We start from the raw sequence: 26,038 nt of genomic DNA, 5'->3' as shown, positions 1-26,038 counted from the left end.
TATACCAAGCAGAGTCAGATATGAATTTTAGTAGCAGGTAAAAGATGATTACCTTAAGAAAAGAGAAATGGAATCTTTAAAATAAAATGAAGTAAAATAAAATTAAATAAATTCAAAGACTGAGATTCTTCTGATAGTATTTTTCTGGCTGTATTAATTTTATTCACTAAGTTTGTAATGCCATTGAGCGTGCTACCTTACATTCATACTACTGCATTTTTCCTTTAAAAAGATTCCAAGGAGGAAAAAACAACCATTCTACAACTAAAGAGAAAGAGACAGGGAGACATATGACAGGTAGAGACAGACAAAGAACAGAGAGACAGAGACAGAGATTCTATACAGTGGTTCTTGGCCATTTAATTAAAGCCTCAGCTTTTGAGGCTTCTCTTCAGTAAATAGTGCTATGCTGCAAGAGAGTAACTGTCAACATTCACTCAACAAGGAACACAATGGCAATAGTAACTATAAAATGAAACATTTCTGTACCTTTATATCAGATGTATCACGCTGACAGTTTCGCCAAGCTCTGGAAATTGATGAAAAAGTTCGATCTGCATGATCAAATTTCCCTCCTTGCAGATTTAGGAAGTAAGTTGTGAAAGGTTCCTAAAAAATAAGCAATTAAAAAAATCCATGTTCCCTCCTGCATAAAAATGTGATTTTAAAAAAATCATTATATTTAGATACTCAAGGACTAATAGACATTAGCCAGCTATATACAAACTAGGTATAAAATGGGAATTATATCTAAATTATTGTATTAATGTTCTTAAATTATTTTTGTTTCAGAATATTTCCAAAATTTGGCATTTGCCACATTTTTCAGACTTTCTCCCTTTTCAAGAACAATTTATTCATAAAATTCAAACATAAATTAGATTGCATTTTCTTCATAGTACAGGGAAATAGTCTAATATGTAATTTTCCTATTGTTATGGCTCAATATTTAATTTATGATTAAGAAAAAAAAATGTTTGGAAGATTTAAAAGCCTCCTCTTAGTTAAAGAACACTTAAACACATATTAGTAGATAATTGCTTGAAATTAGCTAAGCACTATAAATTACTTCTAGGATTTATGTCTGCCTGTACCCTTCTAACAAGCTTTAATTAATGATGTGCTGCTAATGCTTTCCCAAAGAAATTACTTTCTAGTAGATGAATTACCTTTCAATTTTACAGAAACATTTCTTGTTTAGCCAATATATTATCAATACCAAGTAGCCTTGGTGTAATCTACAGACATACCTTATTCCATTTGGGGCAACTGAAGTTCCTAAAATATATGAATATATGCTATCTTAACAAAATCTTACTTAGTTCTTATTTTAATATGCTACATTTGAAAATAACCTATGTTACAATTTAGTATCTGATATCAACCTTTTGAAGAGGCAAATTTAAGAAAAAAATTCACATAGTTCCAGTGAAACATTTTTAAGGCTATTGTATAGTAATAACATGTTATCAAACACATACCAAATGGGATAAAGAGATATTTATAATTAGAAATCTAATCATTGAAAAAAAAATTTAGCGTTTAAAAAAGATGCCGACAATTCTCAATCATTGCATATTCTCCACGACACTGAATTTAGTTATTCATAGTTTATTATTCAAATTGAACTTACTATTCTTAGCAGCCATGCAAGAACAAAACTTGCAGTTGAGTAATGAGTACCATAGTGGAACTTTGGAACTTGATCATCTTCCCATGATTCGTAACGCTCTGCAAAGAATGCTGCTCTTTTTGGATTCAAAGCTCCTATTGGCTGCCAATGTGGAGGAAAAAGAAAACAAAACAAGAACACATAAATGTAATCATCTTTTATTTCTTTCTTCAAATGTCATCCTACTAGCAAGTGTGAAAGTCAATTTAAATATACACATATATACTACTGAAGCTAAAACATGGTGCTACAGTCAAGAGAGTGGATGGAAAAATTTTTTCCAATGCAGGTTAAACATATACATATAAGTGGAGGGAGAAACCTGTCATTTCTCAGTGAGTCTAGTTTCTGTTGAATACAGGTTTTTAATCAGACCACAACAAGTATTTTCATAAAGACAATTACATGAAGTGAATATTAGCTATATACTACTTTGGAAAGCACCTATAAAATCCTATTTAGTTAATCAGAAGCAACAACCAGAAACAGAATCTTGATGTTAGAGAATTAATTTACAATAGCTTCTGAGAAGAGGATGAAACAAAACTAGAAGGGAATGAGGAGTGCAAGGAAGACAATGAGTGAAAAAGGGATTAAATGTAAATATAGAAATTTCTAGTAGTATGAGTAAAAGCAGAATTTAGAGGATAAAAACATCCTGGCCTGAAATAAATAAATAAGGTATAATATGTATGTGTATGTATATATATAATATAAAAATAACAGAAGACAGATTATGCATTTATACAAGAAAATGATACACTATAGCAGAGGGCAGAAAAGCAGGATAGCAAATAGTCAAAGAATGTGGGCTCACTGGAATAGTAATAATACTCAGTCCAAAGGCTGTTTCAGAAAATAAAATGAGTAATTACATGTAAAATCCTACAAACCATGCCTGACAACATTCAACGAATGCTAACTATTACTTTTAAGATTATCTTTCAGAATCAGGGTAAAGTTTGAATGAAATAATAGCCTGTAAAACCCTTAGAACATTACTTGGCATAAGATAAGAGCTAAATAAATGTTAGCTGGTATCATTATTATTGCTGCAGCTGCTGTTATTTAGAGAAAACATGAATTTCATTAAAAAGCATACAAAATTTTCTGTGATTATGCACATGTATATTTGTTTGCCTTTTATTTATTTATTTTTTAAAAATAATTTTTATTTTGTTATATTAGTCACCATACAGTACCTCCCCAGTTTTTGATGCAATGTTCCATGATTCATTATTTGCATATAACACCCAGTGCACCAGCACATGTATATTTTCTTAAGGAAGACCGTATGAGTATTAAGATTCTCAAAGGGGTCTGAGGTCTCCAAGAATGTAAAAAACCACCTGCTTTAAGTAATAACTCATTCTCATAAAACATTCTGATCTCTAGAAAATCTCTATTCCTTATTTAAAATATAATTACCATTTCACTGGGGGGAAAAAAAAAGCCAAGATGACTTTCTTAAATGAGGACCTAGGAGTTAGTTACCTCATTTATAAGAGAAAGAAAATATCTTAAATATCTTATTATTTATGGGGGATATGCTAAACTGAAATAAAAATATGGGTTTAAAAATAGATGTATTCAGAAATATTCTGTCAAAAATGAAGCAAAGGTAAACTAGTTTTTAAACTGCTTTTCATGTTAATATGTGATTTAAAGCAACATTTTAAATTCATCATTTTCACTATCTTTAACTGTTAACTATGTTTAAAAACTATCTTTAGAATTGTTCTCTTTCTATAGCTTGGTTTGAACATTTTATATCAAGTCATTTTTTTACTTTACAAGCAAATTTTTAAAAATCTTTCATTGATTACTATTTTAGATCAATATCTCAGTATACTAATTTAAAATGCCATCTTTTAAGGCATTAGTTTCTGTACAGAAGAATTAAACCTGATTTACTAAATTTATGCCAGTTAAGAATGGAAGTGACTCCAAGAAATCTTTGTTACAGAATCAATTTGGAATGCCTTTAAACGTATTTTGGTTGTTGTTCCTAAACACTGAGCCATACTAAAGGAAAGAACGAAGAAATAAAATCATTAGAAGACAAATTATGTGAATTAAAAATAGAATCAATGCTCCTTTTGTATAGTTCTGCATCATATTAAGTATTCACTTTATCTGCTCCTATTTTTATTACTCTCCAAATGAGTATACCCCCAAAATCAATAGTTATAGAATCATGTTTCTTGAATATAATGCTAAAACCAATTAGGATTGATTTCACTAGCATCTGAGAAAAAAATGGCATTGTGCAGAGATCCATATAGGTAGAACTCACAGTATTGATTCTGGCTGTTATTGTTACAGTTGCTTTCTGAAGCTTGCTACAGGACAGCTATCAAGACATACCACATTTATTTGTAAGCATATAAAAAAGAAGTCCCCAAATAAAAGAAGGTTTATAAAAAAAAAAAAAAGACCAGTGGAGCTGTGCAATGACAATGATACACTATCAGCTTACTCAGAGAAGTTACAGTGGGAATACACACATTGAATTATACATTACGGGAAAGCACTGATTTATTGTGGTAATAACATCCACCTCATTAAAAGATTCTGCTTTGCTGCAGTTGGAAGGCTACATATTGTTTACTGCTATAAATTAATGGCAGTGCAAAGACGACTGTGGAACCGTCCTAACAATAGATCTGTAATGACAGTGCTGTATATCACAGCTTCCTCAGCAGCTTCATAATAAAATGGAGACAATGTATTGAGCTAATACATTCTACCATGCTGGCCCATATTTTTCTGACAACTGCTTTAAAAGATGAGCTGAATCCAACTATGTTATAATGCGGCAAAACATTTAACTAAGCAAGAGTCAGTCATACACCAAAGTGCATCATAGCATTTTTAAAACATTGTCTAAATCAGCATTTCAAGATGTTTATTCATCTCTGCAAAAGAACTAAAAGTAAATACTGATGGCTTCTCTTACTTATACAGTATATTAAGAGTAACAATTGGAGGGCAATTCAGAAAGATGCCTAGCACTATCTCCTATAGGGAGCTCTTTGTACAATTTAACTATAAAAGCTTGACAGAATATTTTTTTAAATCAGCAAACTGATTAAAGAAAGAAGGGCAAAAATACTGGTCATTTAAAATGGTCATAACTTCCTGAAAAAAATCAATAAAAAAATAGGTATTGATTAGAGAGGTGCAATTCAAGGTCGGAACAAGGTAAAAATAAATAGCCCTAGGATATAGGAGAGTAATTTTAAAAATTACAAAAAGCCATCAAATAAAATTACATAAGATTTTTTAAATCTACAGAATAAAACTTTAATCACAATAAGGTAAAAAAGTGGCTGAAATAAAACAGAATGATTTAAAAACTAGAGTATCAGGACTATCAATAGAAGCATTATATCTGGAAAAAAATGGAAATAAGAACTTGGACTGAAGTAGGAAAAGACAAATTAAAGAATAAAAGGAACACCAAAACTCTTGAAAATGTATAAATAGAAAAAAAATAACTATTCTAGGATATTCTAATCTCACAAATAGCAAAACTGACAACTGTGGTAGAGTGATAAGTATTCTGTTTTAGAACTACTAATGATAACTTCCAGAACAGGATATGCAAAACAAAACTTTCTAAATTAGGTTTCTTAAGAGTACTGCAATAAAAAAAAATCTTTTTATTACCTACTTTGAGAAGTAATTTTGCTAATTAGTAGAGAAACAAAATTACTGCATGTGAAATGCCCAGCTCACTGCCTGGCACACAGTATATTATTCATAATAATATTTATTACTATTTTGCCGCTTATTTGATAATATTTAAGAAAAAAAACTATTAAACAAGCCTGATGAAATTAATAGAGTCTGTTAGAAAATAATTAAACATCACGATCTTCTAATGGTACATACAGTACTGTGCATTACCTGTCGGAAGCCTAATAGTACACAGTAGCTCCAATAAACTGAATTACCCTACCTCAAGAAAATAACCAAGCAAAATTACTTTTTAAAAATCCAAAGGGCATCCACATGTTACTATGTATGAAAAGTATATGAAATGTCAAGCAAGTAACAGTCATCTTCTACTATCCCAATTAAAAACAAATAGCTTTGGATTCACAGACCTCTTCAAAGGCACATAACAGAGTTTTTCATCTAATTACTAGTAAAAGCTGGCTGTAAAAAGAAAAGGCTTTTATAGTGTTGATACATTCTAAGCTTTTTCTTTCTTTTTTAAAATTTTAGGAAATCTTACCTGAAGTTATTTAATTAATACCCCCAGCTCACACTTTGCAGTTTACAAGACATTATTACACATTCTCATGGTAAATGTGTGAGCTAGAAATCCCTGTTTTAAAAATGAAGAAGTATTTTGAGTAACCTAGTTCAAAGTCAACATAAATCTAAGAGATACAAATTCAGTACTCAAAAATCCAGTCTTGGAGTCATTTTATCCATCTAAAACTGTTGTATTAATTATAAATTGTTTTTCCTAATTTCAACAATTGCTTATATGTCCATTTTTCCAATATGGTATTTATTTACTAGGTTGACATAAAGGCTAATAATATATGTAAAGTGCTTAGCAGAGATCCTGGCCCAAAGAAAGTACTTGACAAGCGTAGCTGCCATTAATGTTGCTGTAATTGTTATTACCACCATGACTGACATAAATCCTTCTTCCTTTTGAGATTTATACGTGAACTGTTCTAATTTATATCAACCTTTCAGAAGTGAAGTTCCAAACTGATGGACCATGATTATAGTTACTAAGAAAGTTGAAGGGAATTGGCAAGGAATCTCACAAATTCAACAAAGCAGAGATTTGCTTGAGTTAACAAACTTCTCTTTTAAAATCCAAATCTCAAAGGAGTTTTTTTTACATCTTTCTGTGAAGGCCTTCTTTGGAAAAGCGTTAGATCCTAACATCTTGGGGATGAGAAGCAGAAGAGAAGATTAAAGAAAAAGTAAAAGATCATTCTGGTGCATAAGACACAGAAATAAGGCCTTTGGAAACACTAAAGGATAGGGTATCATAAAAGATACATTTTGTGGTTATAGGGGAGTGGTGAAGAGATGTCAAAACTGAAAAGGGGCTCAGGAAGGGGAGGTAAAAGAGCATAACCATTTTTAGGATCTTGCTTAGGATCTGGATGACTGGCCTAAAGCCATCTGCCAATGTCATCTTCATTTGGTATGTTTAGGAAACTGGAAACCTCCTTTAATTTTATGACTACACATAAAGTCCGTAATACAGCATTTGAGAGGTCATGTGCAAGAGACGTTTTACATTATTTTATTTTTTCTTGGAAGTAGGATAGGCCTATAGACACTGAAATAGGGCCACTGCAAAATAAGGGATAAAAACTAGCAAGGAAAATATAACAAGGTGGTTGAACTCAATGGTACAGGAATCCAATGTTATATGTTATAAAAATGTCAGATAGAGGACTGACTATTGTTAAGTAATAAAAGGTATCTAATATTCATGAATGGTAATTTAAACAAAAAACTTCAAATTCAGAGGATGAAAGGGAATGGACTATTGGCAAATGTGATATAAAAGATGACCACTTCTGATTAGAGAATAATGATTTGGTTTGGAAAAAGTTAGCATTCCTAACTTTTGGCAAAAAAATTGAGTCAGAGAAGTTAAATGACTATTAATGACTGGCTACCTATGCCAGTGGCAGGAGCAAGACTTAGAACCAACTTTAACTAAATTGACTAGCAAATCCTAGAATGATCTGGGTTGTGTGGATTGATAAAAATGCTGGTGCTGAATCTGTAAAGCCATGAGAATCCTTTCATGGGAGTTTTAGATTCAAGGTCCTTTTAAAAATGTGCTAGTTACATTTTTATCCCTACTTATCTAATGTGTGTGGATATCACTTTAGCAGAAGGTTTCATAAATGAAAAAAAAAAAGAATATTTTGCTTGGGGACACCGAAAGATGCTTGGCAAAAATAGCTTAAAAAAAAGTGAACAAAAAAGGTAAATACTGTTACCAAAGTTTATGGCTTTACTTTTCTCTTAACTTTTATATTTATATATCCACATCCATGAACCCAATAAGAGCCTTTAATTCTCTGTGCTGCTAAAGCTTTTTAAAGAAGCCACTGAATTTTATTCTGTGCGTCTCCACCACCTGCCTTCTTCCCCCAACACCAAGAGAAGAAAATAAACGAACAGCCTCTGTCATTTGAGCAGTGTTGCCACTGTTAGGGGTGCAGTACTATTTTGTGTCAGTTGTAGCAGCTCTTTTATCTAAATGACAAGTATAACAAACAGCTTGATCAGCATTTTTACTCAACCTTGGCTTTTAGGGTATTTTGTCATATGCTATATATGGCTGAAATGGTTTGGCACTTATCTTCACACACTCTACATTTTATTTAATATTGTCAAGAAAAAAATCTCATTGGCACACTACTGTGGCTTTTAGAGTTAACAAATAAGCACTTTTGTTTTCAAGTACCAGAGCAGTTTTTAATCCCTTGAAAACACACTTTCTTGCAAGTGGCGTTAAACATATACCCACTATACTATTTCAATTTAACAAACACATCTTGGGAAAAAGTAAGCATTCCATTTTACTTATTGTGCCTACGTAGAATCTAAATCATTTCAAATGCTCACATTGGTAGATTTAGTAGCCTCTGCAGTTCTGTTATTCAGCTACGGCTCATATTACGTGATTTTTACTATAGGTTTTTACCTGAATTTGAGAAAGGCATAGAAATTGATTAAAATAATCTCATAATCCAATGCCGGTGTTAAGCTAAATACCTGGAAGGACCCCCACCCCCCACCAAAACCCAATTTTAATAATCCAAGGCCAAAGGAAAAAAGTATTTTAACTAATTATGAAAATGATAAACACCCAAGAGGCCCGATGGTGATATAATAAAGCTTATTCATTTTCAGATAGATTCATCTCTCCACTTAAAGAAACAGTTAGGACCATTAACATCAGGAATTCCAGTCCATGATAATGACATAAGAGGTTCCTGAACTCACTTCCACCCATGGACAAACTGAATCTACAGTTACACATGGATCAATTCCCTCTTGAAGAAATCCTGTAACTAGCTGAGCTACATATCGGACAAATGAGAAAAAACCCATAGGGTAACAGGTAGGAAAGGCTGTGACATACTCTTACCACGAATCTTACCTCCAACACAGTGGCATACAATTGGGAAGGAACTCAAAACTCACAGCTTCTCCCTGAGGAGTGAAGATTTTTAGACCCAACATCTAGCACCCCGGTTAAGACCTCCACCTGTGAGAGAGGCCCTCCAGAACACCTAGTTCTGAAAGCCAATGAGGCTTGCATCCATGAGACCATAAGACAACAGTAAAACCATACCAAAATTGCACAGATCTTCACTGGCTCAGGAGGACTCAGTGTGGCTATCCGCCAGAACTCAGCTCTGAGACAGCAGATAGAAATGCCAAATCTCCCAGTCCTTCCTTGAAAGAGGCCTATTTGCACATCTTAAAAGTTGCAGCCTGAGAGTTAGGATCCTAACTTAACACACATCTAGGAATTGCAATCCTCCCCGGCGACCAGAAAAGCCAGCAGACACCATCTCTGCATTCACCCTGTAGCCCTCCCCAAATTACCAATACCTCCCTGGAAGGAGCTTGTACACAAGTCTGGCACTTCTGCTTTCATGGCTGCCACCTAGAAGCATCCCTTGATCACCTGGTTCTCATGGCCATTGGGGCTAGTGTTTACAAGGTCCTACAGGACTGTAGCAAACAAACAGTTCATTAACATGCGATTCCTCCCCACCCCCCAAGGGCTCAATGTCCAGCTTCCAGGCTTTCCCTGAAAGAAGTCCACCTGCAAACTTTAAAAGATGCTGCGTGAGCCTCTGGCTTCCAATCAGCCTGCACCTACTGCTGACTGAGATCCTTACCTTTGGGACACTGACAGGTCTTAGCATGCCCTCAATGATTGGGAGCCACAAAGAACAAAGAAGGTGGCTTGGACAATCAGAAAGTTTTGAGAGACAGAATGTGACTTGCTATTAAGGAGGACAGGCACAAAATACCACCCACTTCCTCTAATCTTTCTCTTCAAATAAATCAAAACCCTTAGCTGATGGGGGAAGAATACCAAATGCTCTCATCCCAGGGCCTGGAAGAGAGATAGGAAACTCTATATTACCAGAGGACCAGGCAAAAATCTACTGCTTCTGGGTAGAGTAGAAGCAAAAGCTTAGGAGAAGGGGGAAAAAAAATCTCTTTGAGCCAAGATTCTGCACTGATACAAAGGAGAGGTTGGCTACTATTGGAAGAGGGATGAGAAAATCTCTCATGCCTGAGACCTGCCACAGACACAAGGCAGAGTCTGGATGTCATACAGGATACAGACATGAACACCGAGAAGGCCCACTGAGAAGACTGCACAGGGTCTGCTTCAGAGTGATGCTGGATCAGGAGAATGGAGAAGTTGCCCTCCCCCACAAGCCTGGCACTGAGTATCGAGCAACAGCAATCTACTCCTGGGGAAAGACAAGAGAGTAGAGAGAATCTTCAGTGGCACAGGCATAGAGGGTCTGCCAGAGAGTGGAGCAGGAGCAGCGAGACAAAATCTCCAGCACCCTAGGACCATTCTAAGACAAATTCAAATGGAAGAAATAGAGGAATTTGTGAAATCTGTGCTGCATTTAAAGTAACAATGATGATAAGAAATCCAACTAAGCTCACTTACTGCCTGGATTGACTGAACTTCCCACATAAATTGCCTGACATAAGAAAAGGCACCCACATTTCTGGGCATAAAATAGTATTCACATCCCAGTGTCTACTGATATTAAACCAAAAATTACGAGATGTTTAAAATACTAAGAAAAAATGACCCACTGTAAAGACACAAAGCAATCAAAAGAACCAGTCTTAGAGATAATGCAGATGTTAGAACTATCAGAAAGATTATTTAAAGTAACTTTGATTCACATACTAAAAGATCTAGGGGAAAAGGTAGAAAACTTACAAAAGCAGGTGGGAAATTTCAGCAGAGCAGGAAACTATAAAACAAGAATCAAATATAAATGCTAGAAACAAAAGTAAAACAATCAGAGGAGAAGAATTCTTTTGATGACCTTACATGCAGACTGGACACAGCTAAGGAAAAAAAAAATAAGTAAATTTTAAGGTAGAGTAATAGAAAAAGATACTGCAAGTAATAAAATAATGCTGTCATGGCTATATTAATATCAGAAAAAGTAGCCTTCAGAGCATGGAATATTACCAGGTATAAAGAGAAACATTACATAATGATAAAGGGATCCATTTATCAAGAAAACATAACCATTTTAAATTGTTTCCTAGGGCTCCTATCACAAAGTACCACAAACTGAGTGGCTTAAAACAAATAGAAATGTGTTGTCTCATAATTCTGGAGTTTAAAAGTCCAAAATCAAATTGGCAGAGCCATGTTCTCTTTGACACCTCTAGGGGGAAGATGCTTCTGTGCCTCTTTCAGTTTCCTGGAGCCCAAGGTGTTCCCTGGCTTGTGGCAACGTAACTCCAATCTCTGTCTCCATCACCACATGGTATTCACTCTTTTGATGTCTGTCTTAACGTGGTGCTTTTGTTTTCTTGTAAGGACACCAGTCATGTCGGATTTGGGCTCAATCTAATGACCTCATCTTAACTTGATTACATATGCAAAGACCCTCTTTACAAATAAGGTCACATCTACAGGTACCCCAGTACTTGTGAGAACTCCAATATATTGTTTTGGGAAACACAATTCAACTCATAACATGTACCCCAAAACAAATGATTCAAATATGTAAGACAAAAACTGATAGAAATGAAAAAATACATAGACAAATCTAAATTGTAGTTGGAGATATCAACACGTCCACTCTCAGTAATCAACAGAACAAGTAGAAAATCAGTAAAGATATCTAAGATATGAACAACACTATCAACTAATTTTACCAAACTGGTTGTAAATGACATGTACAGAACACTTAACCTAACAACAAAAGAAGTATTCTTTTCAAGTACACATGGAGCATTAACTAACACAGTCCATTTTCTGAGCCATAAACCAAATTTCAACTTATTTTAAAAACTGAAAACCATACAAAGTATATTTTCCAATCCTAATGGAATTAAACTAGAAATCAACAAGAGAAAGATGTCTGACAAATCTCCAGACCTGTGGAAATTAAACAACACTCTTCTAAATGATCCATGTGTCAAAGAGAAAGTCACAAGGAAAATTAGAAAAGATTTTGAATGAAATAAAAATGAAAACACAATATATAAAAATTTATTGGACCTTGTAAAATCAGCGCTTTGAGAAAAACATGTAGCATTAAACTTTTACATTAGAAACAAAAAGAGATCTCAAATCAATAGGTTAAAGCTTCTACCTTAAAATACTAAAAAAGAAGAGGAATTAAATCCAAATCAAGAAAAAAGAACAATAGTAGAAAGAGCAAAGATCACTGAAATTGAACACAGAAAAAGTAACAGAAAAATAAATAAAATCCACAGATGGGCTGATGCAGGGGGGGAAAAAAAGAGAAAGAAAACAGAAAGAAAACAAACTACCAAAATCAAGAAAGGATGAAATAAGCAAATTCTATGAAAGAGTCAGACTACCAAAGCTCATTCAAGAACAGAAAGGTAATGTGAATAGCGCTCCATGAATTTAATTTGTTTTAAAAAACCATCTCGGAAATAAAATTCCTGGCCCAAATGGTTTCACTAATGAATTCCGCTAAAACTTTAAGGATGAAATAATTTCTACACCTTTTTTCCAGGAAACAGAATAAGAAGGAATAACTTCAAAACTGATTTTGTTCTGCCAGCATTACCCTGATGCCAAAACTATACAAGGACATTACAGACAAATATCCTTCATGACCACAGATGCAAAAATTCTTAAGTAAATACTAACAAATCAAATCCAAAAGGATAATACATCACGATCAAGTTTGGTTTATCTCAGGAATGAATCCAAAATCAACCAATATAAAATTTACCATTTTAACAGACTAAAAAAGAAAAACCATATGATTATCTTCAGAAAAAGATTCTGACAAAATTCAATATCCAACAATGAAAACTTTCAACAAACTAGAAACAGAAGGGAACTTCCTCAACCTGATAAAGGGTATCTATGAAAAATCTAGTGGCTAGTATACAAAATGGTAAAAGATTGAATACTTTCCCCTAAGACCAAAGCCAAGGCATTCTCAATACTTCTAGTCAACATTGTATAATCCAGTAAGTATTCATTCAGAGATGATATATTCATTTATGCCAGAAGTCCCAAAAAGTCTAGCAAGGTTGCAAAATACAAGATCAATGTACAAAATTCAGCTGTATTTCTGTATACAAGAAATAATAATTGAAACTGAAAATTTTATAACTCTTAAAAAACATGAAAGTTGTAAGGGTAAATTAACAGAAATATGTACAAGAATTATATGCCAAAAGCTGCAAAACATTAGAGACTAAAGGAAACCTAAATAAATGGAAGATAAACCATATTTATGGATTGAAAGATCCAGTTATATTAACATACAATTTTTAGCAAAAATGGTCTAATGATGAAATTTAATCTCAATCAAAATCTCTGCAGGACTGATAAACTGATTCTAAAATTTACATGAAAAATAGAGAAACCTGAATAGCTAAAATAATTTTGAAAAAAAGGATATAGTTGGAGGATTCACATGATCTGACTTTATGACCTACTATAAAGCTACAGTAACCAAGACAGTGTGGTATAGATATAAGAAAAGATAATACTAATTGAGCAGTCAGTTTAGAAATGGACCCGCACATATATAGCTATTTATTTCCAACAAAGGTGTCAAGACATTTCATGAGAAAGAATAGTTTTTTTCAACAAATGGCATTGAGAGAATTGGACTTTCATTTGTAAAAAATGAACCTCAACCCTTACCTTGTACCTCTATTATAGATTAAAAATAGATCACATTAGAAGCCACAATATAAGAGTGTAATAATAATTATATTTGGCCTAATTTGTTTTTAGAAAAGCCAAATCACTGTTGGTTAATAACAAGCATACAGTCAACTAAGCTTTCAACTTTTCTGGTAAATTGGTCTCTCTTGTATCTATACATGTATACGGTGAATTGATAGGCCCCTTGCAAGAGACAGTCCCCTTTAAGTGATCAGAGGCTACAGGTCAGGAACAGGATGCCACATTTTGATCTTCCCTCCCATTAGCAAGACTACTGCCATTTATATCTTTAACTCCTACTTTTCTCTATCCGGATTTTCTTCCTGTTTTTTTGTGCTACAAATTTCTAAGACTAAATGTAAAACTTCATATTATTTTTGATTTTTCTCTCAAATATTTCATGTATTTCATTATGCAAAATCATTTAATTTTTTTTAATTTTCATTACTGCAAAGCAAGTTGTATGATCAATTTGTAATATTAGTGAAATTGTTGAACAAATCAGGGCCCAATACAGAATCCTACAAAAATGCAATAAAGAAGGTGATACCTCAAGTTTATCAAAGGCATTAAACAATAGGGTTGTAAATGATCTGAACAATTCTGAATGCTACTAGTGTCTTTTAATCATCTGTCTATTTAACAGAAAGATCAAGAGTTGCATGGCTCTTTCACCTAAGCCTGCCAGGTGCCCCTATAGGATATCTTTCTAAGTGAAACTACTGATTTTCTTTTCTTCCGAACATTAAAAAATGTAGCTAATTGTTTATTCTACTTTTTATATTGAACCAGTGTTTTTTGTTTTTAGAATTTATCCTTTTTCCACTTCCAAAACCTTGGTTCACATCATAAATCATGAACTCACATTAAAAACAAAAATCCTTTTCTAAAAATGGAACAGTTTAAAATTAAGTCACACAGAAATAAAATGTCTTGATTAGATTATTCTCCTATAAATGGCTCATATATAACATAGGTTCAGTTATAAAACTCTTTAAAAAAAGTTAAAAAGACTATTTCATTCACTTTTGTTGCTGGCCCAGTCCTCAGAATAATGTCTATAAAAGTTAACCAGCAAATTAATAATTATTTGAATAAGCACATTTATTCAACATAAACATGTTTAATTCAAGTAAGTGGACTTTGGGAATAAAGAATTGGACAGGAATGTGGACATGTGACTAAACGAAAAGATACCACACTACCCACTATGAAATGCACGTTACAGATGTTTAACTAGACTTATTGTGGTGATCATTTTGCAATATATACAAATATCAAATAACTATTTTGAACACCTGAAACTAACAGAATGTTGAACGTCAATTATACCTCAACTAAAAAAAAGTAATAACTGCCCCCCAAACATACTACATATTCACATAAAAATAAGTTTTGAATATCAGAGGGAAATACAAGAATAAAAAGTTGGAAAGCTGACACACACAAGTATATAAAGAAAGCGACAAATATGCAGGTTTTTAAAATGTCTTCCTACTACATTTTCTCTCTATAGACACACACTCATACACCCCAGACTGAAATCAGAAGTATTACCTTACAATAAACCTTATTGCTACTATAAACCAGTACTTACTAACCTTTAAAAAACACAATCCAATTTCTAGGTGTTTTGAAACAATCTTTATGTAAATTCATGGTAGGTATGTGTTCCCTACTCTGAATCTACCCAAGTTAGTATACCCAGCACTAAACTAAAAAAAAACAGGAAGTATTAAGGGATAAACTGGCAACGCTGTGTAAATAAAACAATTCATTTATAAATAATAATGAATGGTCACTCCACACCACAGTAACTTCAGATGATTAGAGAATAAATACTTCACTTTGAGGATTACTGACTGGCAGTGTGTTGCTGGTGTATGTCAGGATTATTCATCACCCTGACAGTAATATTAACCACAATCCATTTCAGTTACTTCAGTTTATCATATTCTGACGAATGTTAAAAAACAATGTCATTGAAGGCTGCTTAAATTAAGTGTAAGGTTAACCTCTGTTAGAGTCATTTAAAAACTTCTACGAGAAGGTAGCTTCTAGTAGAAAACCAAACTGCTATACACAGTGCTAATACTTAGCAAAGGTAAAATTTAACAAAGGTCACACAAAACAGATCATCTTCCTGATTTAAAAAAAAAAAAAAAAACTTCAGCAAATCTTGTAAATGCACCACAACCTCTCTCTCTCTCCATATATACATATGTATGTTCACACTTTGCTGAACTTATTTTACATTTTGAGGAAAAAGATGCAAAACCATATTTTAAACTAAATACATCACATTGAACAAATAATAATTTAAAGTTTAAGAAGGTCAGTGTATCCATGAAAATTTTTCTTCAGTATCATATAAATAATTACATAATGCTACATTTAAAAAATATAAATAGCAGTTTGCTATATAAGACCCCCACCATCACCAATTAAGTAATTGAGAAAGTTACCTTACTAATAAATGAAAGCAGACTGACATAAGGCGTTATCTAAGTCTAAAGATTTCCTACTCTAGTCCTCTAATTTTATCCTTCTAGGCTACTTTCCCATAGCATTTCGATGTGTCTTTTAAAGACCATCTGCACTAATGTTCTACTTTCTACAGTATCATTTTCCTTTCACTATTAATATGATAGTTTTCTATTACCTCTGGGAGGACATTTATTCTGATTTTGTTTTTAAGGCTTCTTCTGTTTCCTGAATTGTCTTTGCTTCTTCTGGTTTCTTTTTATTTTTCTATTTGTTTTAGTCTTTGTCATCTTTCACATTGGAGACTATCTTTCAACGTTTACTAACACTTGGTTGTACCTTCGATTTTAGAATGAGGCACAAAAGAGCTGACTGAAATACATTGAGCCTAAGTAGCATTGTGAGCTGATAGACTTCACTGAAGGGAAATCAAATGGGCTGCAAGTAGGATCCCTAAATGCTAACATTTTTTAGGTCTTCTCTTGAGCCAGTCAATATGTCCAAAGAATAATACAATCTTCTGTCATAAAGGGTGGGGCTGGTATAAGCCTAGCTGCCAGGGTCCTGATAGCATGATTGCAAAAGGGATCTGGGGTCTTCACTATTCAGTACTTAAAGCTTTCAGTTCATCCTCCGGTTTTCCATTCCTTCCTATAAACCCTTCCTCTGCTGTTCTTGGTGTTCTCAAATGAGAAACCTCTCTGGTATAATTTCTCCAAAGTATATACTTCTTCCCTTTTGCCAAGATAAAGGAAAAACTGGTTGGATTTTGGAAAGAAGTGGACATAAATGCAAGTATTCAATCTAAAATACTCTTTCCACTTACACCTAAAGTCTAGCAGTTCACTGACAGGGACAGATCTGAGACCCCAGCCTTAATACTTGGAAAATGTGTGATCTTGGAGAGTTCCTTAACCTCACTATATCTTAGTTTCCTTATTTGTAAAATAAAGATATTAACACATACCTTATAGTATTGTTGAGGGGATTAAAGGAGATAGCATATGTAAAATGTTTGTTTACATAGGAAGGCACCTACTAGGGCTTCCTCACAGCTAACAAATATGTTCTAAACTTTTCCCACATCATTCTTTTGCTGATTAGACTATAGACTCCCCAAGGCAAGGGATATAATTTATACCAAAATCCCCAACATCAATGTGGCATATAACAGCATCCATATTTGATGCCAAGATTAAAATACTTTAAATATATTTCATCAGCCAAAAAAAAATCAAAGCACGGGGTAATTATTAATTTCTTTCTCTGAATTTACATTTAAGAGCCATAATTTACTGTTGTAAAATCATAAGGTTTAAAAAAAAAATCTGAATTCCTTTGGTTTGACTGAAGCCTAATAAATTTAAAAAAAAAAAGAAAAGGTTATAACACCTTTCATATTTAAACAATACTCCCCTCCCCCTCCCAAAAGAGTGTTCTTTTCTCTCTGTGACATCTAGATGGTATACTGATTCCTGGTATATCTGTTACAGAACAGGACTAAAAGGACTGGCATTCGTCAGAAACAGCACTTAAAACTTAAAGAGATAAAGAAGTGCTGTCTGATCAACAACAGTTAAATGTCGGTAGTCAATTCCAGGTCAAGATGAAGCTGTATATTAAATGTGTGTGTTAGGGAGAAATATCTCACATATAAAAATACACAACCAAATGGTAAAAGATAAATGAGGGACACAGAAGGAAAATCACCTACTTTTCCTTTAAACAAAGAAAGAGAAGAAGTAACAATAAATACTAAGGACAAATAATGGCTCATCACAAATAAGTAAATTCTAGAGAGTTTTGTCATTCAGTTCTCTTAGGTTATCTGAGAATTTACTCTCTAGAAACATTTTGATCCAGACTAGGGCATTGGAAACTGCTAGTTTAACAGAGTTGTGAATGGTACAGCATTATAACATAGGTTGAAAAAAAAAACTATGATTTATCAGGGCTTGGACCAAAATTTAAAATTCAGTTTGAATATATGATCATAGTAAATTCTCCTTTAATTCCTACACTGCAAGGAAGAATCAATCAGGCAATCCTGGTGCAGGTTCATTTCCCCCTAATGTTTACTTTTCTTGTTTCTGCACTCTGAACCAAAAAGTACAGCTTACATTGCTCTTGCACTATAAAGCTGAAAAATGGATGATATTTCTTTTCCCTCAACCTCAAACTCTCTGTTAGGATTTTCCTTCATTTTAAGAATGTAAGCTCTAATTTTTAAAAAATAAAATACTTGCTTATACCTTAGCCATTCCTCCTTTTTTACTCCAATCTTCAGTTTATTTTTTAGTAGGACAGTGGTAACTACCTTGTTCTTTTGAATTTCCAGAAACTAAGTCTCTGGCACACAATACTATTCAATAAAAAAATGAAAAAATACATGAATACTCAAGTTGTAACATCAGGGATTCAATGGTTTTAGCCAAACATTCAGCTTTTTCATAAACCAGGCTTAATAAAAAATCTGGAACAAACACACTAAGAGGAGCATTTGGACAAGCTTTCCTTTTTAAAGCAATGGAACGTTGGTTAATTTTACCATGTATTTCAGCATGAGAGGTGAAATGCAACTTGACAAAATAACATTAAAACAGACTCAGAAATTGATGCCAAAAGTAGAGGCAGTATAACACTCTGCAGTACTTCTCAAACATTCTGGGCCCAAACTTGTAATAAGAAATATGTCACTTTAAACCATAACCCAATGCACACATGTACACACACACACACAACTTAGGCCAAAGATTCATACATAATGTACACTGATACTTCTTTTTTTTTTTTTTTAGATATTTTTTTTTAAAGATTTTATTTATTTATTTGACAGAGATAGAGACAGCCAGTGAGAGAGGGAACACAAGCAGGGGGAGCGGGAGAGGAAGAAGCAGGCTCATAGTGGAGGAGCCTGATGTGGGGCTCGATCCCACAATGCCGGGATCACGCCCTGAGCCGAAGGCAGGCGCTTAACCGCTGTGCCACCCAGGCGCCCCTACACTGATACTTCTATTTTTTATGTTATCCTATGTCATTCTATTCATTTTTTCTCTGTAATATCTATCTATTTATTTTGAGTGTAGTTGATATACAATATTACATTAGTTTTAGGTATACAACTTAGTGATTTGACAAAGTTTATACATTCTGCTAGTTCGCTACAAGTGAAGGTACCATCTGTTCCAATATATCGTTATTAGGGTATCATTGACTAAATTCCTTATGCTGTGCTTTTTATTCCCATGACTTATTCATTCCATAACTGGAAGCCTGTATCTCCCGCTCTCCTACACCCATTCTGTACAACCCCCACTCCCTTCCCTCTGGCAACCATTAGTTTGTTCTCTACATTTATATGTTTGATTCTGTTTTTTGTTTATTTGGTTTTTGTTTTTGTTGTTGTTGTTGTTGTTCTATTTTCAATACTTTTAAATTTTTCTATTCATTTTTTAAAATGTTAGTTGTAAGCTGCAGTTTGAAAAACATTGACTTAGTGTTTAAATTCTGGTGCTAGCCACTACCTGTGTGACCTCGTACAACTTGCTTAACTTCATAGTGCCTCAGCTTCTGTCTCTGTAAAAGACAGTAAATAACATGACCTACCTTATAAGGGTTTTGTGAGGGTTAAAAAAAGTTAACACATGTTAATATACTTAGATAAGAGCCTGACAAAAATAAGTCCTCAATAAATATTAGTTAACAATAATAAAGTGGCATATTCCCACCTTTTCAAATCTATAGCAAAGTTTTCATTTGGAAGCTAATGGTTATCAACTGCATTTCAATGTAAGAACAAACTCACTTTTTAGAATAGGTATTCAGGTTATGGTACATAGACACATTAAATAATTCAAAAATAATTATGTAGATCAATTAGGAGAGAAATAATTGCCTCAGATTATCTGGGTTTTCCTTTCTTAGAAAATTGCTTTACACAATCAATTTCCTACTAAGGGGGAAAAAAGAAATCACGGTGGCAAAGAAAATCTTTCTAATCTACAAAGAAATCCCTGATGCTGAAACATTCTGCCATAATAATTTGTTTTTATGATATGACATACTGTAAATATGTTTCTAATTATAATTTCTTATAAAGAGAGGACAAAAAGAAAATATTCATTCCTATCTCTCCCAAGGAGGTTGTCACAATATAAAAATCTATGTATATTTGTAAAATATAGATTAATGTCACTCCCCAGTGCATGCATGTTTACATCTGTCTTTTCATCAATCAGAACTGTGGACCAGTGACTAAACAACTGGGAAAGTGAAGAAAAAAATCAACTTCAATATTCATTCCTACTTTTTTTCAGCTTTGAAAGAATAAATTAAACCATTATGTTAAATGAGGGCTTTCTCAAAACATACATATAAAAAATTAATTTTCATCAGATTTTCTGACTCTTGATCTTCTAAACAGACTACATTCGATCTTCTCAACAGATTGACAATACTACTATGAAATTATTATAAGGAGATATTGTGCATAAAATGAAAGTTTACACCTTCAAGACATTTTTTACATCTTCCATTGAACGCTCTTCTTTTCACAAAGAATGATCAGAAAAATAATATAGAAAAAAAGGGTGATGATTATATTAATTCAGCTTCAGAAAGAAAATTCCCTGTGCAACATGGAAGAAATTACTAAGTAAAATTGTAGCTTTGTACCAAAGCTGTTAAAACTCCTCTGAAAAAGAGTACTGAGAAAATTAAATGGACATAAATGTGCATAAATAATTCAATACATTTAAAGCCAGTCAGGGTACATAATCTAAAGAATGGGGATAAGATCTGTTTACGTTTTAAATTAAGCTTTGCACAGAATGTTTTCTATAATTTCACAAGTTTATTTAAACAAATAGTAATGTTTGGTAAATGAATACTACGGGAAAAATTTTAATATAATTTTCTTATAATCATTATTCATACAGATACAACTCATCTTATGTATGAGACGTATCCCTGAAATATGCGTATAAAGAGATATCTGGAAACTGAATCACACTGTAAACATTATGGAAGATTTTAATGCCAAGAGGAATGAGATACTTTTTATAAAGTAAATAATTACTACTACTTTATACATGCAAAGCACAATTTTCAAAAATCTAACATGCTTATTTCACTTAAAATAATGTAGTTAATTCCAAATTCACTTATTTCCATCAATATTTAATGAAAACAATTAGTACTAGAATTCCATTTTCTTGAACTTGAATGACTTTTTTAGCATTTGAACTACCTCTGCTTTGTAAGTTATAAGATATGTGGTTGAGTGTTAGAGCTTCCCATTTCTTCCCGGCCCTGCTAAATACACTACTATTCGTTATTCAACTGTGTGTCCTTCAGTTCTTGTTGAAAGCATTCTTAAATATTCTTTCCTCAGCCCAAAGTATAAATCTCTCACAAAATCTCACAAAACATAAAAATGGGTACCACTACTACAATTAAAGGCACTAAATCATCAAAATTATATTTTTATGCCTTTGTATAGTGGATATGAACATATGTGGATAGACTAATGAAAGCAACTCCTTAAAGGCCCACTACCAGTTTTAGAAATCTAACAAAATAAAAAGAGCAAAATTACTATTGGTCATCTAGTGGGGCATAAAAACAGCCTTATTTATCATATACAGAATATAAATTACAAACGTATTAGTTAAAACAGTATTTTACCCACCCAACAAAAGTATTTGGCAAGTTCTTTAGAAATATCTGTAACATATAAACAAAATTCAATTTTAATAAAGGATTCTATTTAGCTGGCAAATAATCCATTATGGCATTTTGCTGATACTATTTTAATGAATTTTCATAATGAAAGAAACCATATAGCCTACATTTAAAAAAAAATGGAGGTTTTCCTCTGGTCATATAAGATTTTCAGTGGGATAGAGAACCAGGATGAGAGGCAGAGAATAGAAGCAGTTGGCAAAGAACAGTGGTAGGAGGAGGCAACAGGGTTACGGGAGCTCTTGTTCAGGTACGATGATGGCAGAAGACAGACGTACAGCCTCAGCAGAAATATCCAAATAGCTTCCAATTATCACCATTAGTAACTGTTCTATCAGGACAGAAATATGCACCCTGTCCACAATCCATCTTACTACCCACTGGATCTTGAACAGCCTATCAAAAAAAGTCTTTTAAAATAAAAACAACAAAAAAACCCATCTTAAGCTACATCCTTAAATAGAAGTCCAAACTGAAGGGCTCAGTTTAAAAAAATTTTAAAAAGGTAATCCTTCTAGAACTCTAGAAATGTTATTTATTTAAATGCAATTTATTTTGTGAAGCAAATTTTACATTTTAACAAATTAAATGAGTGAAAATGAGATTTTTACTTTTATGTACATAAAACTGAAATAATGGAAAGAGAGTAGGATATAGTAGACTGAGAATTAAAGAGCCGGCAAGTTTTTATTATTGACCTACTGCATGACTCACTATACAGGTCAAACTAATACACAGTCCTTAATTATCCAATTAGAGAGTTTTACAGATTCCAGTGAATACTACAAGGTCTTAGAACAAATATGATACCTAAATGTAAGTAAGGCTTTCTTTCTTCTAAAAAAACAAAAACAAAAACCCCACAAAACAAACATTTATCCATTTATTATTCCTCATTGTCAATGGATTACCTAGGAAATTTTGCTATTCTGGTCCAGATTTAGCTGTTCTTGGTTATACTCAGTCATGTGTTTGTCGCTGGCTTAAGATGGCCGCTGATGGTACAATCTAGCCATCCTCCATGTGCTAGCCACATCTCTCTAGCAGGTCAACCTGGCCATGTTAGGGGCATGTTCTCAAGGTGATCACAGAGAAGCAGAAGAAACGGATAATTCTAGAACTGGGCCAGAAAACGTAAGGGTTAAGACTGGAGCACACTGTCAGACCAGACAGCATGGAAGTTATCAAAGACTACTAAGGTGGTATCAAAATGACTCAGGAGCAACTTAAAGCAGCTCTCTGTGGACAAGAGCAGGAACAACTGAATGAACATCAATGAAAATAAGAATTACAATGGACTGAAACGTCAAATACATGTAAGTCTGTGAATTCATAAAGATGTTTTTAAAAAAATTAGTTAGAACCCATTGGAAGATTTTAGGAACCAGTCCCTGTTTTGAAAAACGATATAAAAAGAGAAAAAAAATCAAACTTTCATTCTGCCTTTCCAATGCAATGTACCGCTGAATAACCTAGTAGTAGATGAAAGGAAGTATCTCATTATAGAATGATTCTCAATAATAAATGAAATTAAATGAATGTAAATATCATGATTTTGCAATAATTACACAACCAGTGAATCCAGGCATTAAATATCAATGGCAACTAACATCACAAAAGAGAAGAAGATATTACATACCCTCTGAGAGAAGAATGCAAAACTTCCTGTGAAGCAGTCTTGCCACAAATACCCAATCTGAATTCTATCAACCTGGAACCAACTACCAATTTATAAGAAATACAGAAGATGGAGAAACCTGTTAGACTATTCCACAGGGATGCAATAAGCAAAATCCATACTGTGAGAAAAGATAAAAGACAAACTATGTTTCTTCAACTAATAAATTTGAAAGAAAGAAAAGATGAAAGAGAAACCTACAGAATAGACTTAAGACTTAATCAGTATCAACTGATTGCACTGTGTGGTCCTTATCTGAATCCTGATATGAATAAACACACTAAAAAGAATTATGAATGTCATAATTCAATTGGAAATGTGATACTTACTAGGCATTTGATGATATTAAGGAATTATTGCTAATATTTTAGGTTTGCTAATGGTATTATGGTTATGTTTTTAAAAAGGGACCTTAAAAATAAGTATATATTGAAATATTTATAATAGAATGATACGATGTCAAGGATTTGCTCCAAAATAATATGAAAAAGCAGAAAGAAAATGAATATAAAAATAAAATAAGAGTAACCATGAGTTGATCATTACTGCAGCAGGGTTACTGGTTGATGTAAACTTATTATGCTAATTTGTCTATTTTTGTACATGCTTGACGTTCTCTACGGTAAAAAGCTAAAAAGAAAAATAACCTTATTCTATATTACAAAATGATGATTCAGGATATTCTATTTATTGATAATCTAGGACAGAAAAGGAAAATTCTTGAAGAACCTAAGATATGGGAAAATACTTAGAAAGTTAAAAAACAGTGTATGTATGTGTATGAGTATGTAAATATAAAATGTAATCATTCCTTATTGATACGTAGTTAAAAGTAAATTTTGCTTATTTATATGTTTTACATTTAAACAATCAAATACAGTTAATATTTTATAACTTGGGGAAAATGTTATATATATTTTCTCATCTAACACATTTAGTGAATGGCAGGCCCGTGCAAGGCATGAGAGACATAATGGTGAACAAGAACTCTCTCTTGGAGTTCAATGGGGGAGACAAAAAGAACCAAAACAAGTAGGTAGAAGAATATATAAAATGCAGGATACTTTAGGTGCTATGAAAGAAACAGAGAGCAGAATATCAGGGAAGGAAAATAGTAATGGTCTCCATGACGAAGTGACCTACAGGACTACAGTCAGCCACTCACCACATAGGAGATGAACACTAAATGCAGAGAAAGCAAAACTCTGAATTGGGAAAGAATAATTCTGCATTCAGAATAATTATAAGTCAGAAAAGGTTTAATTATTGGATTTATATCATTTGAAATTAGATTTAAAGAAGTTTTTGTGGTAGTGAGGGATGGATTAGACAAGGGCAAGAGGTGGCAAAGGGATCAGGTAGGACACCTGGAGTAGTGTACAGGTACTTGTCTTTTTATACAAGGGCTGGTGAGAAGTGTCCATAATTTACCGATATGTTTCATCAATTATAAATACTCTTTAAAGAAGTTAATATTTTAGAATAATGTCTTCCTAAATGTATACAGAAAAAAGAACACAACTGTAAATAGTTTTAACTGTTACCAACTTTATCATGCATTTTTCAAAAATCTTCAATTTAAATTCTAAATTCAATTTTAAATTTCATTTTGAGAAAGTGAAAATACATTTAAAAGTGTATTAAAGTTACATTTATATTAAAACGACTTTTAGAAAGTAATGTGAAAATTAAAGATAATCAAATTCATTGTGATGTGCAAGGTAATTTTATTTCAGATGATTCCTGAAAAATTACCTTGGACAAATCTCTGAAGTTGCTTGGCAAGGTGAGATCAAGCTCCTCTGATTCATAATTAGTGATGACCCAGGGAAACACTGGATACTGATTTAAGTCATTGTAACTCCGTCCTGAGAGAGAAAAAAGAGTCATTCCGTTTAGAATAATCAAATGAAATGATAACCAGACTCAGGAATATCATTTACTAAAATTAATAAGAACTTAACTTTTTGAGTGCCAGACATTGTTCTCAGTGCTATACATATATTATTTGTTTTGACCCTATAATAAAACTATGAAATTATTATCTCCATTTTATGGATGAAAAATTGAAGCACAAAAGGTTGAAAACTTGCCCCAAACCATGTTAATTAGTAATGTTCAAATTACATTCAAATCCAGATACTCTGGCCCCAAGTTTATGTTCTTATAAAATATACTCGACTATTTTTTATTACTTGAAACCTGCACCGAACAAGATATTCTTTATTAACACTTAAAAAAACTTTTTAATTCTCATAGAGCTTTTCCAAACAAGAATCCTTCCTCTGCCATTAATTAAACAACCAATCAACCAACTAATCAACCAAATATAAGCGACTTAACCTCTCTGGACATTCATTAGTCATCTGTAAAATGAGGGAGTTGTACTAAATAACTAAAATTTCTGTGACAGCTTTCAAATTCTATGATCCCCTGAATATAATGCACAGCCTCATCAATGTTGGCTTCGCCCCACTCCTAAATGCTGCCACGTACTCTTCTA

General features: G+C 33.0%; 1 protein-coding gene across 5 annotated transcripts in view; it reads right to left on the bottom strand.

Annotated features, from left to right (window-relative positions):
* Window positions 1–26,038, bottom strand: part of LRBA (LPS responsive beige-like anchor protein) — a 725,452-nt gene that overhangs the window by 163,454 nt on the left and 535,960 nt on the right. For all 5 annotated transcript variants that reach the window (XM_034661533.1, XM_034661532.1, XM_034661534.1 and 2 more), the window contains 3 exons: window positions 25,291–25,403; window positions 1,634–1,774; window positions 490–609 (listed from right to left, as the gene is read on the bottom strand). In XM_034661533.1, the coding sequence (XP_034517424.1) occupies window positions 490–609; window positions 1,634–1,774; window positions 25,291–25,403 (374 nt within the window). The remainder of the gene's footprint in view (window positions 1–489; window positions 610–1,633; window positions 1,775–25,290; window positions 25,404–26,038) is intronic.

Source organism: Ailuropoda melanoleuca, chromosome 5 (genome assembly GCF_002007445.2).
Source record: "Ailuropoda melanoleuca isolate Jingjing chromosome 5, ASM200744v2, whole genome shotgun sequence".
In the NCBI taxonomy this organism is placed as follows: Eukaryota; Metazoa; Chordata; class Mammalia; order Carnivora; family Ursidae; genus Ailuropoda; species Ailuropoda melanoleuca.
Note: the sequence above shows the minus strand (reverse complement) of the source record. Positions and strands in the feature narration are given on the sequence as shown.